Source organism: Kogia breviceps, chromosome X, assembly GCF_026419965.1.
Source record: "Kogia breviceps isolate mKogBre1 chromosome X, mKogBre1 haplotype 1, whole genome shotgun sequence".
NCBI lineage: Eukaryota > Metazoa > Chordata > Mammalia > Artiodactyla > Physeteridae > Kogia > Kogia breviceps.
The window spans coordinates 48,341,849-48,362,842 of NC_081330.1; the positions used below are offsets into that span (position 1 = coordinate 48,341,849).

Below are 20,994 nucleotides of genomic sequence, written 5' to 3' on the forward strand. Positions count from 1 at the left end.
GATGAAGATGGAGATAACAAGACGCACTGAGCTGAACAGTGAGTAATGGTGAAATGTACTGAGCTTGAAAAGTGTAATTGGTGGTTTATTTTGTCATTTACGTAAGTCTCCAGATTGCCTATGATAAGTAAGCATTAGTTTCACAATCAGATGAGAATAATACATGATAAATAACAAGGAATTCATCTTTGAATATTACTGTGAGTCTTCCCTGGGCTATGGAATGAAGAATAACATATAACTGGCATTCAACATCTGCTGTTTCCTACCTTTAAAGACAAAGACAAATGAGTTCATGTTTGAATCGTAGCAATAGTGATTTTGATTAGGTATAAATAAAACTGCTTAACTATAAGGTCATATGGCATAGCATATTTCACAAGACAGGTTTCACATCATCCTTCAGAGACTGTTCCAGAAAGTGTAGCTAGCTACCAGTCTCAGATAATATAAGGTCATTTCCACAACAATCCAAGTAGATGAACATGATCATCTCAAATTCTTTCCCAGCTCTAAGCTCTATGAAAATATAAAATGATCTACTTTAATAGAATTAAAAGGTCTTTAGTTACTGAAACCAACCTGTATTTCCTTTCTCAGACCTGAACACTAATAACATAGCATTACTAATTATACCATTGTTCACGTGATTTCTACAAAACCACAAATGTACCAGCATAAATTGAATCAATGGATTTCAGAGTCATGTTTCTAAAAAGCAAGGCATTCACCCCAATATAATGTTTTTGGTGCAGCATTGACTTTAAACTGAATTCAAGAGTGTTGAAACTTAACAAATAGATTAGTATTTCCAATCACAGAGGCAGAACTCTTGTGATCATCATAATTAATAATTATAGCAAATGAGTACCCACAGACACAATGACTTACCAGATATTAATATAGGACGTTTAGTGAGAGAGCTACACTTAAAAAGTGTCTATTAGACAGAAGAGAGTAAAACACAATCAAATGGCATTGAGGATTATATCACATACCTATCAGATGAGTGAAATCAATGTCTAATCTTTGTCTGTACTTGAAATCTGGGTCCATACCACTGCAGTGCAGCACTATCTGTGAAACACACTCCTCAACTATTTTGTAATACTGTGGCCTGCAAAAGAGAAGTAATCTTGAATACCTTTTCTACCTATACAAATCAATTTTCTTAAGAACTGGTTCTGCATGATAAAGAAAACTAGGTCATTTCTAGCAGGCTAAAACACTCTTTTCTAGCCATTACACTCACTCAGGAGGAATATGCCTAAGCTTAAAGATGGGCTGGACGTTATAGTGTAAAACCCATTGTAATATAATCAGCTGTGAACACTTAGTGACTTAATACTCTAGTTTGCAGGGATTCATGTTTGTGTTCAAAGATACTTATTAACCTTATCTACTTACTTAAGCTATTGTTCTTAAAGTTAATAAAAACAAATTACTCTTTAGTTCTACATCTATGGATACAGAAATGGTTCTAGGCCTCTCCAAGTTCTCAATTTCAGTAAGGAATGAGTACCTTGGCATTACATGGCAAACAATGTATTGAATTTACTGCCACACTTTTATTCAAGATAGCTATAACAGCTTTTACAAAACTGGACTCAGCCACTTATGTTACAGACTACTCCAAAGATCTATTTACACACATATTTTAAAAGATCCATTTTATAGAAGCATACACACTAAATATGCATGGCGATAGCTTCAATTTGTTCAAAGTGTCAAAGGTTTTGAAACATTTCCTAATTCTGTAATCTATCAAGGTAATTCTGGCATTAAAAATGACCACTTACACACTTCAAAATTTTTAAAAGGCACTTTTTGCATTAAAATTCGGGGAAAATTTGGTATTTATCAGCAGCTAATAAATTCAACAGAGAAAAATCAGAAAGAAATACTACTGTGGACAAACTATGACATAAACATCCCTAAAATTAGTGTGCTGATAACTAGCCAACCTACTAAAAGTTTGCAAATAAAGCCAAACATATTCTAATTGCTCTTATATGTCTTTTGTCATGGGGCTGATCTCAAGGATAAGAATAAATAGTAATATGTATTACACATCTGAGGCTTTTTCAAGTCATCATCAGATCTAGGGTAAACAATATTGGATTATAATCAATCTAGTCAATGACTGGGTAAACAGGGAAAACACAATGGTTCTCTTTCAGGACAAATTAATTATCCATAAGTAGAATAAAAGTGCTAGTCACACATCTACCTCACATGGATGTTCTCAGGATGCAAAGGACCTCATGTTAGAACAACTTCTCGTTTATTCAAAGTTACTGAGAAATGGATGGTTTCACACAAATTATTTCCCCAGGTAACTGTGTACCCATGGGTACAGTACCCCTTTAGTTGCTAGCACTTATTTGAGAAAACGACAATCATTTTGGTTGGATTACTATCTTTCCTACTTTAAAAAAAAACAGCATATTTTAAACATTTTTCTATGTCTCTGTAACGTCATGATGCCCATCAGTTATTGCAACTGGTCTGAACTATAAGAGAACTATAATAGTTCTCTATGGACTTTAGAATTGTCATTTTTGTTGTGACTGTACCCGACCCCATGGTAGCCTTCCTTTGCCCTTTAATCAAGCAAGGTTTGAGAAATCAGAGAACCTAGGTTGCTAGAACTTCATGCACATTAGAGTATGAAGAACAACTAAGAGTCTCTTAAACAGTTAAATATAAGATCATGGTCACCAACTTATGGATAATTTCAGTCATTCAGAAACCCTTCTCTAATTTTCTGGTTTTCAGATATATTCCCAGAACTATACTCTGAAATTTCTGACTTTATGGATTATTATTATATTCGTTTATTTAGAAGAATTACATTACTGTGTATAAAGCTGAAATATTAGTATTATTATTTTCTTAGATAAGATCACACCTATTTCTAGATAATATTATACAAGAGGAATAACAATAGTCTTATTAAAATATACAAGGACTTAAAATGCTTACTAAATAGCAAACGTTATCATTGCTGTTTTTATTATTATTAAACTTCTGAAGGAGGGCTTCCTTCTGCTACCAGGTTCAAAAAAATATCCACATCCACACACCCTGTGCACACTAAAATTAAAGCACTTTTACCACATTACAATATAGTGATACTATCTCTATATTCGATTGTTCCTACCACCACATTATATAAATTCATGGGAAGTGTGGCAGATACTGATAGATGTCCTATGATGTCCACTCTTCTCTTTTTCCTTTACTATTTGAACTTTATGTTTACCTGTGTATATTGCTTGCCAGAATAATAGATCCCATTTCCTTTCACTTATTGCTTCATAAAATCATCTTAGAACTTAGTGGTTCAAAACAATAACATAATCTTATTATCCCTCACATTTTTGTGGGTAAGAAATTCAGGAGGAGCCAATCAAGTCCATTGGCTCAGATCTTACACATGGCTTCAGCCAGCTAGAGAGAGACCTAGAAGAATAGGGTGGACTGAACATTAAAAAAAAAAAAAAAAAAAAAAAATACGAGGACTTAAAAGTTCTACCATAGACTCTTCATAGCTTACTCTGTGCCACAAAAAAAATTCATCATAGGGTCAGTAAAATCTGTTGGGTTCATTGCTACTGAAATGGCATACCCCGTTTTTATAAGTATATTCTTCTGGCCCAATTAAAAATAGATTGACACCTTTTAAAAAATGTTATCTAGAGTCGTCAAACTCTTATACTCCATGCATATATATATATATATATATATATATATATATATGCATATACTGTCTAGACCCCACTACATTGTTAATTTTCCTTTAATATCCAATTCAAATTATATAAATTGTACTCTCATAACAGCCTCTTACCTGATATAATAATCATTCCTGATGAGCAAAAAATGCTGTAGAATGGATAATAAGTAATTTTCAGCAGCAGTGTCCTTCAACATATTATACAGAAGATGGTACACTTCATTCATATCAGTGGAAAGTAAGTAAAGGAAAAAAATCAAAGTTTCTTGATACCAGTTTCATTCATAACAAAAGCAGCTTCAGTTTTGAAAACAGTGATATATCATTTTGTTTGCATTACTGTTTCTAAACCTTCAACTCCATGTTCCAGTATTTAAAACATTTCCATAAAGAAATTTAATCTATGGATCACTTTAACCTTTTAACAAGTGAAAGAGACTTAGAGTATTTCCAAGACCATTTAACCATTAAACGCTTAAATTATCAGCTGTTCATTATATTTTAATATTCCAGCTTATAGTTGGTACCATTGGAACAGCAATGCCATTAATGAAAATGCTCTTTCTTGACCTTCTTGTGGTTGTGATGGGAACCTATATTATGCATGCAAGCCAATACTCCTGTCTTTTCACTGCCCACATAAGATAGTAAGGCAAATAAGCATAGTGTGGGCTGCTAAAAGTTCATAAAAACCAGTTTTATTTTATACAGATGAAATACTTACTACATATGAAATCATTACTGTTTGCATTCATTTGTATGTCATTATTTGATAAGGAACTTGAAACATATTTTTCTTAGGATATAAAAAGAGTGGTAGAAGTTTAAATGCTTTTAGTAAACTAGAAAACAGATTTAAAAAATGGGTTCACTTTTTTAAGAAAAGTGAGGACCTAGAAAAATCGATGTATAAGAAAAGGAGAAGAGAAGATGTAATCCAGCATCGTAAAAATAACCTGAAATGTCAACGTGCTCTCTGAAATAGAATTAAGTATATGATGGATTACTTCTTAGACCCCATATAAGAGTGTTGTGTTAAAGTCTCATAAGGTCCTTTCGATGGCTATGGAATAGATCCAAAAATAGCTTTCTGATGAAGAGAAATTTATATAAAGCAAGATATTTATTAATTGATATAAAAATCATTTAATATTATGGAGACCACTGTAGACTAGAGTCACTGATGAAGGATAAGAAATTACTAGAAATTATTTCTTATAATAACCAAATTGTTATTCATTGTACTTATCCAGTACTCACGTGTAAGACGCTTTGATAGGAACATTGGAGGAAAAAGTTGAAACACTTGTGCCCTCCACCTCATAGGCACAAAGAAGTGTATATAAATAAGGCAGATGCAAGCAAAGCACTGTAGAGTGAGGAGGAAGATGGAAGAAGATGTTATAGAGAAAAAGTCCAGCTCAAAGGTCATTTTGGTTCCGAAGTATTTCCCAATTTCCCCAGAACCCATAAGTAAGAAATTTAATGGGTGTGAAACAAATGGCCAGCAATGCTATGACAACCATCTTTTAGATCTAAAATCATTTTGTATAAAATCATTGCCATAGGAAGATTATATGCTAGTTGTATTTGACTCAAATGCTTCTACTCCAGCATCCTTGTTATAGTCAGACCCTATCACATCTAAACTTTTTTTCCTCCTGCTAAGGAACCAAAATATTTGGATTGAGAATAAGACATCTATCTAAATTGAATGATATCTCTAAGTCACTGGAGTACCATTTAATAAACTGAAAAAGTATATTACCTATAGTCACATATGAACTCACTGAACTTTCCCCCCTCAAAATCCTTATCCATGAGGAATACTGCCTTAGGCTCTTGTCTATTCAAGACCATTGAGCAGAGTATACCTATAATGCAGCAAGCCATTGTGCGGATTTCAATACAGTCTGTGTAAATCATCCGGACAGTCTGACAATTCTTCAACATGAATCTCAAGTACAGCATCATCGTGAAGTTCTAATATAAATAAATGGATATAAACTGGGCTGGCAGACAAGAATTCTAACAATGGTTCACAAAATCACCCACAAATCCCTTTTTCACAGTACATGCAAAATTATTTCTGTGGTTCGTCAAAAGGATATTCCATTTCTGCTCGAATGTCATTGAGACGGTGTGATAATTCAGTTAGGTCGTCCTCTTTGTTCTCATCAAATACTTTCAACTGAATGTCAAGCTCGTCATTCTCTTTTTCTTTCAGATCCTAATATATAAACAGAAAACTTAACAGACAAATAACAGTTTGACAACACCATACTTTGGCAATAAAGGCCTGACACTATTATTCATCTACATAAACAGAAGCAATTTCAAATACTGACCCAGGCACTTGGTTTCCTGAAAGAAAGTAAATGTACTCTGTTTTTCTATTTTAAAATGAAAGAACCTCATTGCGTTCACCGCATTTCTTTTCATGCTCCAGATTTTGACGATTCACATTAAAAAATTAACGATCACTCTCGCAACTGAAAAAAACTAATTGCTACAAACCCAAATTAAATGCTGTCATTTTGACTAAACACACTAATCAAAGACCGCAAAAGAACTCATGCAGTTAGAATATTCACATGTGCCTCCGGCAAAAAATGCGAATATAGATCAATTGTATTAATGAAGAACAAATGCAAGGATATATTCAAGCACAACAGTCCCAAGTATGGCGTGGAAAGTTGTAAAAACAAATTTACTTTAAATGACATTTTGTGATTTTTAAAGCAAAAAGGCGTCAGGACTTTTTAATCAAGATGCACAACTAGCCTCCTCCCCCACCTTTTATTTTTGCTTAGCCGAATCACAAAATACCAACTTGGGCATCAAAGACCTGTTTTTGTAATACATTATAAGCACATGCATTACAAACCTCTGATAATTTTCAAAATCATAGTATAAACAAAATCTTTGGAAGCATGCCACACTAGAGATTGTTGGGCTTAATATATATCACCTGGAACATCTTTTAATATGTGTCCATTAAGTTGCCGCTTTCAAAACCCAAATCGATAATCACAACTGTGGATGCTCAAGGGTGAGACCAAAAGAGGGACTAGGATGTTCAGAGCTGAACTTGAACTCTAAAAGGAAATGCAAGCACGGTGTACTTCAATTAGGTCGATAAAACAAACTCGGATCCATTTTTTTGTTTCTATTTTTATTCAATAGGAAGATTTTAAATGGAGATGCAATGGCTATTACTGAAGCCAAACACAAATTTATGCAATTTCTAGGTGTTCTTTTTCTAACGTTCACATACATAATAATTTACCTACAGAGCATATGAAAATATTAATGTTTCTATATAATTGCATATAAAATACATAACAAATACATGTATTTAAACTTAGTTTCCTCTTGAGTAATAATTTGTTTTAGGTCTAACTTTCCACTTTGAAAGGGAATGAAGAAGTTTATTGGAATGTAAAGTTATCTAACATTGGTGAGTTATATTATCAGGTGATTTCTGAACTCAATTTAGAAAAGAGCAGGAGCCAGACACACCCAATATGCTGGTCATTGCAGAAAAAACCTTTAATACATTTTATAATATGGAATTTTTCCTTATTCTTTTTTTTTTTTTTTTTTTTTTTTTTTTTTTTTTTTTTTTTTTTTTTGCGGTATGCGGGCCTCTCACTGTTGTGGCCTCTCCCGTTGCGGAGCACAGGCTCCGGACGCGCAGGCTCAGCGGCCATGGCTCACGGGCTTAGTTGCTCCGCGGCATGTGGGATCTTCCCGGACCAGGGCACGAACCCGTGTCTCCTGCATCGGCAGGCGGATTCTCAACCACTGCGCCACCAGGGAAGCCCTTTCTTTTTTTTTTTTTTTTTTTTTTTTTTTTCTTTTTTTTTTTTTTTTTTCTTTTTTTTTTTTTCCTTATTCTTATGTCACAAGATATTCTTTCTTAGATGTTCACTATCAGACTTTAACACATTCAAATATGTTTGAAAAATAGAAAAAACAAGTTAATTAAATACTGTCATTTAATCAGCATCAGAACGTTACAAAACATGGACTCAACCTTCATGATTAAAATATTTTCAGTGAAAATAACTGGTTAAATGTTTATTTCAGTTTTTAATTAGGACAACACATTATTTATATAATATATATAGTATGTGAACATGTATAGCACAATATAAAAATATAGATATGTATAAATGAAATATCTCATAGTGTTCATTAATAATGCTCCGTTAAAATATATATGCATGTCTACATACACATATATAAAAAACTGCCTTTCATTCAAATGTCAAACCTTGAAAGGTATATTCAAAAATTCTTGATAAAATAAACATTTAATGAATTAATAAAAGTTTCATATAGCACAAATGTGACAGATATCCCATTGAAAAAAGGGAAATGCATCACTGAAGTTTATATTTTAAATGAAGAATGGCATAAAATTACTGGATTACACCACTAATAATTACATGAAATACTGTAAATATGTTTCAGTTATTTTTTAAACAGATTTGCTGTACAGATACGGAATATTTTCAGCAGATTTTCTAAAACATATAATTAAGTCTCTATAATATGGTGTACTTCAAACGAAATCAAAATCTATTACCAGTACATGACTGATTACCAGTCAAGCAATCAAAATTGAGTCTTCAAAAGAGTAAGAAAGGGTTTGTCGGTCTTTTAAAAGAGGTTAAGAATGCCTGCTGCCTACAGAAACAATTTCTTACTATCTTGGTCCTTCACATATCTGACTTACCTAATATTTTCTTAATTTATTTAACTAACTAAAAGGCAGATGGAGAAAAGTTCACAAGAAATCAATGTAAGTTAACTACAGAGAAAATACTACTTTAAAAATCACTATATAGTGTTTAATAACTCATTTGTCCCAAATTACTAAAGCAAATTTATGAAAAGTAAATTTTCCATGTAAATGAAATATAAACTCTCTTTAAACATCATAATTTATCTATAGAGACGGGGAAAATTTTGAAAATAAATTTCTACAGAATATAATTAAAATAACTGTCCTTGTCTTGAGGATTCTAATAATTATATGAAACAAAAGTTTCACTCTACTACAATAATGGTCTCAGGGATTACTGAAATACTAAGAACTATTAAGAACTATTCTTCCCCAACACATAATGATTCCAGATATTTATAATTTTTGATCCATGTACCAACAATTTATATTAGCACTAGCCATGTCTAATTTGCTGCTTTGAATATGATATATTCCAGAAAATTAGGAAGCTCCTCCTATTAGAACAGTGTATAAAATAAGAGTAAATAGGATAAAAGCCAGGATATTAAAGACTCATCTATGAATATATTATTAGGCTTCCATGCATGTGTAAAAGATGTTTGATATTACTATAACTTCTAGTGGTTGAAATGTAAATATTTAGTAAATTAGATAGCTAGACAGCAGGTGACATGTTTGGTACATCTAGTATACATTAAAGCATGACCATTCTGACTTTTCCTCCAAATTGTGATAATAAAACTACAAGGACGACAGCAACAGTAGTGAAATGTATGGTATTAAGGGAAGGACCTCTAATCTCAGGGTCTATCTGCCTAGATTCTGATTCTCATATTGTATATCAGAAATACCTGGGGAGGATTATTTTCTTTCAAACCAAACATCTCTGCCCTACCCCCAATAAGATTTTGATAAGACTCTCTTTAGAGGGACATGCCCAACTTCTTGAGAACCAGAGCCCTATTTAGCCATATTTCACTCCATTGTCACAGGAAGAAAAAGAAATTGAGAATCCTTGTAGGTTCTATTCCAAAACTTTAAGAGGCAGAAACATGACACTTCTCACTTTCCTCTTGCTGAAGGATCCCTGAGATCTAAGAATCAGGGCATACTGAAGAGATGTGATAGTTAAAGAAAAATCTAACTGGAAGCATAAGTTAAGAGGTACAGGGTACCGCAAGAGGCTTTATATACAGCTATAGGGCCAATGCGAAAGTGTAGCTAAGAAACACTGATGCAAAATCTTAGCTGTCAATGTAACCAAAGGAAAAATACTATGAGACCACTGAACCCAGCAGAAATGAGCACACCCTGGCAAATGTGCAAAAGGTAAGGACAAGAGCTACTGTGCATACCCTTTCTGAAAAGATGAGGACTTAAATAAATTAAGAGTCACAGATTTCTTGACCAGCCATTCAGTAGCATAAGGTAGAAAATGAATGTTTAATTATAAATAGACACAGGGAAATGAAAGCTGGAAGAGACAGCAACAACTAAGGCAGAAAAACATGGCATATTAGTAAATGAATAGAGGATCTTCAGGAGCCCCTGAGGCCAACAAGTATCCAAAGACATGATTACTCTCCCAGAAACAGAGGACCAGCTCTGAGAGGACAAGGATGGAAACACTGAGTAGGCAACTCAAAAGCACACTAGAATGAGGACTGTACCTCTAGCTACATAAGACCACAGACTTTTCATGAGGAGAGATTTGTGACAAAACAAGAATAAGTGTGTTACATACACTATAACTAGTGAATGTGCCTAAGTTAACTGCATATTGAACCTCTATTCAGGTCACTTATGATGATGCTTTGATTCACGGCAACCAGTTCCTTGCTTTTTAAAGTCATGGATGAAAGAACCATTCAAAGTGGAATTGACATAGAAATTTCTAAAACCGCACAGACCCAATCATATATCTTATTATAATGGGTTTCAATAGACCCAACTGTATATTTTATGATGAGTTTCAACCACTTTCAGTTAAGACTATCAGAAGACAAGTTACAGATGCATGCTACACACTAGTCCCTCACCAGGAAATATCCCTGATTTTGGTATTTCTAATACCCTAGGAATACCTTATATACACGCTCATTGACATTTGTTTTATTTTGTTTTTTCTTTCCTCAGTCCTTTTATTCCCCACCCCTACATTTACTTCTTGCTTATCAGGTATGGTCTAAAGTAGCTTAAATAAAGAAATTAGTGAGATTTTACTTGTCTCCTTTAAAAATGTCATGGTCTTGAACAAAATCCTTCTTTAGTTAACATACTAAGTAAAGTATAAAGTCATGGTAGTTGTATTTCTATTTATAGAATAATTGTGCTCATTTATCTTAGAACAAGCCTATAAAGTTATTTAAAAAATGTTTTTAACAGTATCACAATTAGCACAGATATCCACACTCAATTTAAGAAATAAAATTGTTTTTCTTTAGAAAAGTTGCTACGGAATTATAACAAGAATATCATCCTTATGTTATATGTCTAGAATATACTAATCAAAATTTTATGCATACTTATGCTGAATATAAAGGAAATCAAAGTTATCAAAGAGGAAAGCAAAAAATTTTAATGAAAAATTGAAATGGCAAAAAAATAGCAGTCTTTTATGTTCTCAGTATTCAAAGTCAAAGAAAAGTTCCCTTTCGACTTCAAGAAGACCAAAAAAGCCATCACTTCTGGACATATCATTAGCTGAATTCCAAATCATCAGTTGTATGTAGAGACTAACACTACTGCAATATCAAAAAGCTTACAAAATGTCCAGTGCTTTACAAAAGGAACCGGCAAGGCACATTTATTTACTTTGCTGAAAGTACTTTTGTCTAAAGAGAGAAAAACATTAAAGTTCATAAGCATGATAAACGTGCACATTCCACTTACTGGTAACATTGTTTTTAGTCCTGAACGAAGGAATTCATTCCTTAAATGTATTCGAAAATCAAGCTCATAAGGAGATGTGACAAGGGCATTTATAAACTGCATGCAGGCCACCTGCAATTAGAAAGTAAACTTTGTTAAAAAAAAGTATTTTAAATTAAAGAAATACTTAATGCATTCAGATAATTTTTTTCCATTTACTACAGGAATACATACATATATTATGAAATATATCAAGAAATGCAAATATTTATATAAGTATAATGATTATGACTTTACAGTAGAAACAAAAAAATTAACAATAGAGTTTCTAATGTCCAGAGAAATTCTAACGAAGATATGATGGTTGGTCAAGTACTGCTACGCTTTGCTAAACAATATGAAGGAATATTAAACTTTCTCTGAGAAACTCCAAGTTCCAACAGTGTGGATATAGAGCCCTTTAAAAAGTTCATGAAATGTATCTTTCATATCCAGCTGTCCTCAGAGGGCACTTGGCCTCAATTCTATATGGTTATAAACGCTTTTCTAAAATAAATCAAACAAAGCTATAAAAGTACCCTGATGTTAAACAGGGAACAGTGATAACTTAGAGATATTATTACACTGAGTTACACTCTCTCCATTCTATTATTGGATAGATTTGCACAAAATGTAGAGTACTAAACTATATGAATAAGATGAATTAATTTACTATATAAAAAATGAATGCAAGTGAATTAAGATCAACGAGAAGGCACTATGACACAAATACTAATGTGCATTGCATGATAAAGTAAATATAAGAGCTTGTTTTCAGGTAAAGGTGATTCATTACTTAGACTGACACTGGAAAATGGGTTTTTGTTTTCTTCTGTTATTGAGGTTCCCTATTATAAAAGAGGAGGGAGGGGCTTCCCTGGTGGCGCAGTGGTTGAGGGTCCGCCTGCCGATGCAGGGGACACGGGTTCGTGCCCCGGTCTGGGAAGATCCCACATGCCGCGGAGCGGCTGGGCCCGTGAGCCATGGCCGCTGAGCCTGCGCGTCCGGAGCCTGTGCTCCGCAACGGGAGAGGCCACAACAGTGAGGATGGCATACCACAAAAAAAAAAAAAAAAAAAAGAGAAGGGAGTTATTTTTCCGGTAATTGCAAGCTAGGAGAGTGTCAACCAAATGCTAACTGCCAAGTGTTCCAAAGATTATTCCTCATTTTGGGAAAATGCTGCTCACGTCTAAGGCAATTGGCTAATAGTTTAAGTGAAGAGCTGCACATTGAAATTGATTATTTTTAAAGTACGCAATGAGTGTAGTATTCAAAGAGCTGACTGCAAGGGGACTACTGGAAAATACCAGATTTAGTAAATATGTTAAGTATATATAGAAAGGAGCACAAATAAATCAATAGTTAGTATGAAGAAACACATCAGCAAAAGAAAAATATTTCAAATGTATTTTGACTTGACCTTATCCAGACCTGTTATTTATGATAGTGATTTTTTTCAAGTAGAGACAAATATTAAAAGCTATATTGCTTTTATTGTTATATCTTTATCTTATGCATTTAAGCTGTTTTGGGGTAGATTAGCTTATCTAGCTCATATCCAAGTTCAAAAATCAAAAGTTGCATGCATTAAAAGGGATTATGGAGGTTGTCTCTAACATTACTAGCTATCTAAATGATAATTGAACAATGCAGTCCAATTCTTATGAATGCTCAAATGTCAAACTAAATCACTTAGACATCTGACTAAATATTTGCTGTTGACTTGGCATTACCTCAAAAGTCATATCAGATAAGTTATGATGCTTATGCCTTAATAGGTTACTTAACCTTCCTGTTTACAGTAAGAAAATGTTTAAGTCTTCATATAGTTTCAGTAGGCTGGAATATAAGTTTGCACAGCATATGAGTCCATAGATATATTATGACTGTATTTGCATGAATGATTCTTGTTATGTTACAACTCTAACCTGACTGAACAAGCCAAAATACATGTCCAATCCAAAATTAATAGAGAGAAAAGTTGCCATCTGCTAGGATTGTTTTTGCCAGAAGAAATTCTAGCTTAATGGCTTGTATTATACCCTACAAGCAAAGAGAACATTTCCATAAGAAACAAGTTAATGGGTCTTGGAATTGTACCTTTATACAATAAAAGTATTTGGATCAGGGAATTATAAAAATAGTAAAAGCCAAAAAAATTAATGAATGTAACATCAAAAATAATTTTACATTTAATAATATAAATGTTGCAATGCTTTTAAATACTCACTTAACAGACAATGTATGAATATATAACTAAATGCTAAAAAAAGAAGTTACATCCATTGACTATAGTAAATAATAGCACACACTGAAGTCAGTAGTTTAAACAGGTAACAGCACTGGTGTATCAATGTACTATTTATTGTTTATCAAATTCTAAAAGATATTTAATTACTTATAAATAGCATAAGATGAATATTCTTACTCTCATGGCATTTTCCAACATAATCTGCTAAAGCAATTCTCTTTAATAGGAATATTTACATTGTATGAATGTGGAGAACAAAAAAAAAAAATCATCTTAATTATCTCCATTCCTTTATACTACTACACAATTACTGCCCTTTTCAGAGGATAGGAACAAAATCAATCCAATTGTCACTATTTACAAAGTTAAATTTTTAAAATATAATTAGTTTAAATGGCAGAGTATATTATTATTTAATTATAAACATGAAATACCCATTGTGTGGATTCTGAATTCACAACTAAATACAAACCTCCAAACTATTATCATCATTAATATGTTATATTAGTTTTTGTTACCAGACAATTTAGGAGCTTTACATAATTCACCATCTAATCTCATCCTCACAAAAACCATGAGATAAGTGTTACTATTATCCTTATTTCACAGATGATGAAGCTGAGGCTCAAAGCAGATAAATAACTTATACAAGGAGACACAGCAAGGAGGAAATTCATGATTCTAAACATATCACTTTACTCCAAATACAGTATAATTTCCAGCACATTCCAGATGCCTCATAAACTCTGTTCCTAGATTAACACAGCAAAATATTTTAAGGATGGGTAAGATAATAAAATTTAACTAGTGCATCATGCTTAAAATATTGGGAATACCTAACTTTGAAACTACAGGTTAATTAGAAAAACATATAATTATTTTAATATGCTGTCTAGTATATAAAATGGTTATCTTACGGTTATCAAGTATACCTCAATAAAAATAAAGTGGTTATCATAATACATAATGGAATGTAAAAGGAAGAAAGAAAGAAAGAAAGAAAGAAAGAAAGAAAGAAAGAAAGAAAGAAATGAAGGAAGGAAGGAAGAGAAAGAAAAAAAGAGAAGAAAGAAAGAAAGAAAGAAAGAAGGAAAGAAAGAAAGAAAAAAGAAAAAAGGAAGAAAGAGGAAGAGAGAGAGGGAGAGAGGGAGGAGGGAAGGGAGGAAGGGAGATAGAAAATGGTTTCTGGAATGTGTTACATTCCACTTTATATATATCCTGAACAGTGACCTATGGACAGCATCCCATCATCCAAAACAATGGCCTCTCACTCTCCTTCACTTCCTGCCACCCTACTCCCTCCACTCCCTATTCAGCATAGATGTGCATGCAAATACACACATCACATACACACACACACACACACACACACACACACACACACGAGCATGCTGTTCAATACAGAGCCACTGACTACAATTTAAATTTAGCTTAATTATAATTAAATAAAATTTAAAATGCTGTTGCTCAGTTTCATTAGTTACAGTTCAAGTGTTCAACAGCCACATGTGGCTAGTGGCTCCCATATTGGACAGCACGGATAAAGGAGACTGCAGAAAGTTTGACTGAAGAGTACTGCACTGGACATTTCTAAAAGGATTCTGGACTAATATCTAAAACTTAAGCTCCAAAGCAGTATAAAACTCATCCCTGAATAATGGAACTTTCAAAATTGGCATGTTCGACTTCCAAGTATATAAATCTTTAAGAGCATGATTGAACGATATTGTCCTCTTACAATGAAAAATCAATCTACTTTCAAAAAACAAAAATCCAACTCCAGAGATAGAAAATAAAGAATTACGGGATTTGAAAGCTAGAAAGAACATAAAATATTCCGGTCCGATATCCTCATTTAAAGATAAGGAAACTGAAAACCTAGGAAGATTAGATGATTTGCCCAAGACTGTATAGCTAATAATAAAACACAAAGATTGGATTTGAACTCAGGCTTCATGACTTTTAGTCTTGGAATCTTTCTACCATACTAGAATGCACAAATCAGGCATTGCTAAATAGCATTTTTCCCTGTACTGGAAAGAAAACAAGTGCCTTTAAATAGAAATCACAGAGTCCACTAGCCAGATTTCATCTGTTGCTTAGTTTCTTTATAATGTATCTAAGGTTCAAAATAGTCTGCCATATTTATTTGATTTAAATTCAGCTTCCATGAGAACCAGAATTCAAAAATAATAGGAAGTCTGAATTTTCTCCATTATTGATAAACATACTAGGCTAGAACCACGATTATGATTTTTAACCAGTAAAAAAAGTTTCTGTATTTGCAATGTTATTAAATGATCTCCCTATATTATATGGAGATTTTTACATGATATCTATATAACCCATTTAACAAATGCATAAACATGTAGATAAAAACCACCAACTTTGCACACGTGAGAAAGCATCCAATAATTTCTGCCATGCATAATTATACTAAACTGAATTACAATCAATTTTTCTATAACATTATGATTCTTCCTTTACCATAATAGTATACATTCTTTATATAATAATCACCTACATTCTTTAGTCACAGGGTGCTATTGTCTTCATCCCGGGGTGTGGGGTGTGGTATAGAGAGTGAAATATCACAAAATAAATTTCAAACTTCCTAAAGATATGGCTCTGTACTTGTTTAGGGTTTTCTTTGTAACCCCTAACTGCCACCAATAAAATGTTTAAAATATAATGGGTGAATAGTCATTAAATGTTTCAAATTTTATTGATTAGATATATTACTACAAAAAGAAATTGCATTCAGTTTCTTAAATGATAGAGAGGGAAAATATTTAAACATACAATATCTTCACAAAATTCCTGGGAAAATGCTAGAATCTTTTATTTACTGTAACTCACCAGCTTTGAAAACTATACAAACATTTATCTGTTTGATCACAATTCACGGAGCTATATAGTACAATAATTGCCAACTCTAGGACATTCTCAGACAGATTATCCATACTGCCATTAGCTGTGACAAATTGTGCTTTTAAAATGTTATTGACACTGTCACACATTGACCTTATTAAGTACTTTCTTGACATTAACAAAGTCTTTCTTTATCCCAGCCCAGCGGGAGTTAGGAAAAAAGATGGTTTGAGTCAAAATAAGTACCAATGAAGAAAGATACAAATGTACAGAGAAAGTTATTACGTCATAAAATGGAGGATTACAGGCACGGCATTGCCAAGTACAAAGGTATGGAGGCAGAGAGATGAAATAGCATAAAATGCTCAGGGAACTGGGTACAGTATGACTGAATCAAAAACTATATGTAGAAGAGTGACGGAATATGAGGTTAGAGACAAAGCGACAGTTACATGATGAAGTATTGCTATTTTGTGTGGACTAGCATTAGACTTTACTCCTAGTGGCTATGGGAAGATGTAACAGGATTTTAAGCAGTGATATAACAAGAATGGCATTTCAGAAGTATAACTTTGTGGAAAATGATTTAAAAGGGGCTGGAATGAAGGGTAGAAGATATTTAAGAGTCCAGGGAAATTATAAAACATTGAGATGTGACAACACCCTGAAACAAATTAGTGGCGGGGGTGGGGGTAGACACTATTATACTAAGGAAGGAAAGTACAGCACTAAGGCAGTAGAATTGATAGGATTTGGTGACTGAGGGAATGGTGGATGGAGAAAGAGCATATTCGAAAATGACTTATGTTTCTCGTTTATGCTACTTGGTGGACAATGCTAAGGTTACCCAGGAATGGGCAAACAAGAGAAAGGCAGGCCTGGAAGACCATCAAGATGGTGGAGGAGTAAAACGTGGAGATCACCTTCCTCCCCACAGATACATCAGAAACACATCTACATGTGGAACAACTCCTACAGAACACCTACTGAACGCTGGCAGAAGACCTCAGAACTACCAAAAGGCAAGAAACTCCCCACATACCTGGGTAGGGCAAAGAAAAAAGAAAAAACAGAGACAAAAGAATAGGCATGGGCCCTACACCTCGGGAAGGGAGCTGTGAAGGAGGAAAGGTTTCCACACAGTAGGAAGCCCCTTCACTGGCAGAGACTGCGGGTGGGCGAGGGGAAGCTTCGGAGCCATGGAGGAGAGCACAGCAACAGGGGTGCGGAGGGCAAAGCAGAGAGATTCCCGCACAGAGGATTGGTGCTGACCAGCACTCACCAGCCCGAGAGGTTTGTCTGCTCACCTGCTGGGGCGGGCGGGGGCTGGGAGCCGAGGCTCCGGCTTTGGTCAGAAGCCGGGAGAGGACTGGGGTTGGCTGCGTGAACACAGACTGAAGGGGGCTAGTGCGCTAGTGGGAGGGAGTCCGGGAAAAAGTCTGGACCTGCTGAAGAGGCAAGGGACCATTGTTTCAGGGTACGCAAGGAGAGGGGATTCAGAGTAGCGCCTAAATGACCTCCAGAGATGGGTGTGAGCCGCAGCTATCAGCACAGACCCCACAGATGGGAATGAAGTGCTAAGGCTGCTGCTCTAGCCATCAAGAAGCCTCTGTGTGAGCACAGGTCACTCTCCACACCTCCTCTCCCGGGAGCCTGTGCAGCCCGCCACTGCCAGGGTCCCATGATCCAGGGACAGCTTCCCCAGGAGACCGCATGGCACGCCTCAGGCTATTGCAATGTCACACCGACCTCTGCCGCCACAGACTTGCCCTGCATTTGGTACCCCTCCCTCCCACCGGCCTGAGCGAGACAGAGCCCCCTAATCAGCTGCCACTTTAACCCTGTCCTGTCTGGGTGGGGAACAGATGCCCTCAGGTGACCTACACACAGAGGCGGGGCCAAATCCAAAGCTGAACCTCAGGAGCTGTGCGAACAAAGAAGAGAAAGGGAAATCTCTCCATGCAGCCTCAGGAGCAGAGGATTAAATCCCCACAGTCAACTTCATATACCCATCATCTCTGGAATACCTGAAAAGACAGTGAATCATCCCAAAATTGAGGCGGTAGACTTTGGGAGCAACTGTAGACTTGGGGTTTGCTTCCTGCATCTAATTTATTCCTGGCTTAATGTTTATCTTACTTTAGTATTTAGAGTTTATTATTATTGGTAGACTTCTTTATTGATTTTCTTTCTTTCTTTTTCTTTTTTTTATATATATATTTTTTTCTTCCATTTTCTCTTTTTCTGACTGTGTATGTGTATACTTCTTTCTGTAATTTTGTCTGTAAAGCTCTGCTTTTACCATTTGTGCTAGGGTTCTGTCTGCTGGTTTTTTTTTTTTTTTTTTGTATACTTTTTAGTGCTTGATATCATTGGTGGATTTGTTTGTTGGTTTGGTTGCTCTCTCCTTTCCTTTTTTTTTTCCCTTCTAATTTTTTTATTTTTAATATTTTTTTTTTTATTTTTTAAGTTTATTTAATTTAATTTATTTATTTATTTATTTATTTCATGCTTCTGTTGACCCTTTTCTTCTGAGCTGTGTGGCTGACAGGGTCTTCATGCCCTGGCCAGGTGTCAGGCCTGTGCCTCTGAGGTGGGAGAGCCGAGTTCAGACACTGGTCCATCAGACACCTTCTGGCTCCACATAATATCAAATGGTGAAAGCCCTCCCAGAGAGCTCCATATCAACAATAAGACCCAGCTCCACTCAATGACCAGCAAGCTACATTTCTGGACATCCCATGCCAAACAACTAGCAAGACAGGAACACAACTGCACCCATTAGCAGAGAGGCTGCCTAAAATAATTATAAGGTCACAGACACCACAAAACACACCACTGGACACAGTCCTGCCCAACAGAAACACAAGATCCAGCTTCATTCACCAGAACATAGGCATCAGTCCCCTCCACCAGGAAGCCTACACAATCCACTGAACCAAACTTACCCACTGGGAGCAGATACCAAAAACAACAGGAACTACAAACCTGCAGCCTGTGAAAAGGAGACATCAAACACAGTAAGTTAAGCAAAATGAGAAGACAGAGAAACACACAGCAGATGAAGAAGCCAGGTAAAAACCCACCAGACCAAACAAATGAAGAGGACATAGGCAGTCCACCTGAAAAAGAATTAAGAGTAATGATAGTAAAGATGATTCAAAATCGTGGAAATAGAAACGAGAAAAAACAACAAACATTTAACAAGGACCTAGAAGAACTGAAGAGCAAACAAACAATGATGAACAACAAAATAAATGAAATTAAAAATACTCTAGAAGGTTTCAATAGCAGAATAACTGAGGCAGAAGAACAGATAAGTGACCTGGAAAATAAAATAGTGGAAATAACTACCTCAGAGCAGAATAAAGAAGAACGGATGAAAAGAATTGAGGACAGTCTCAGAGACCTCTGGGACAACATTAAACACACCAACATTCGAATCATAGAGGTCTCAGGAGAAGAAGAGAAAAAGAAAGGGACTGAGAAAATATTTGAAGAGATTATAGTTGAAAACTTCCCTAATATGGGAAAGGAAATAGTCAATCAAGTCCAGGAAGCACAGAGAGTCCCATACAGGATAAATACAAGGAGAAATATGCCAACACATATTAATCAAACTAACAAAAATTAAATACCAAGAAAAAATATTAAAAGCAGCAAGGGAAAAATCAACAAATAACACATAAGGGAATCCCCATAAGGTTAAGAGCTGAACATTCAGCAGAAACTCTGAAAGCCAGAAGGGAGTGGCAGGACATAGTTAAAGTGATGAAAGGGAAAAACCTACAACCAAGATTACTCTACCCAGCAAGGATCTCATTCACATTCAATGGAGAAAGTAAAACTTTGACAGACAAGCAAAAGCTAAGAGAATTCAGCACCACCAAACCAGCTTTACAACAAATGCAACTTCTCTAGGCAGGAAACACAAAACAAGGAAAAGACCTACAATAACAAACCCAAAACAGTTAAGAAAATGGTATTAGGAACATACATATCGATAACTACCTTAAATGTAAATGGATTAAATGCTCCCACCAAAAGACACAGATTGGCTGAATGGATACAAAAACAAGACCCATATACATGCTGTCTACAAGACACCCACTCCAGACCTAGGGACACATACAGACTGAAAGTGAGGGGATCAAAAAAGATATTCCATGCAAATGGAAATCAAAAGAAAGTTGGAGTAGCAATTCTCATATCAGACAAAATAGATTTTAAAATAAAGACTATTACAAGAGACAAAGAAGGACACTACATAATGATCTAGGGATCAATCCAAGAAGAAGATATAACAATTGTAAATATTTATGCACCCAACATAGGAGCACCTCAATACATAAGGCAAATACTAACAGCCATAAAAGGGGAAATTGACAGTAACACAATCATGGTAGGGGACTTTTAACACCCCACTTTCACTGATGTACAGATCATCCAAAATGAAAATAAATAAGG

General features: G+C 34.9%; 1 protein-coding gene across 4 annotated transcripts in view; it reads right to left on the bottom strand.

The window, feature by feature from the left end:
• Positions 1 to 20,994, bottom strand: part of DIAPH2 (diaphanous related formin 2) — an 886,560-nt gene that overhangs the window by 623,142 nt on the left and 242,424 nt on the right. For all 4 annotated transcript variants that reach the window (XM_067024271.1, XM_067024270.1, XM_067024269.1 and 1 more), the window contains 4 exons: positions 11,388 to 11,498; positions 5,851 to 5,969; positions 3,854 to 3,970; positions 999 to 1,117 (listed from right to left, as the gene is read on the bottom strand). In XM_067024271.1, the coding sequence (XP_066880372.1) occupies positions 999 to 1,117; positions 3,854 to 3,970; positions 5,851 to 5,969; positions 11,388 to 11,498 (466 nt within the window). The remainder of the gene's footprint in view (positions 1 to 998; positions 1,118 to 3,853; positions 3,971 to 5,850; positions 5,970 to 11,387; positions 11,499 to 20,994) is intronic.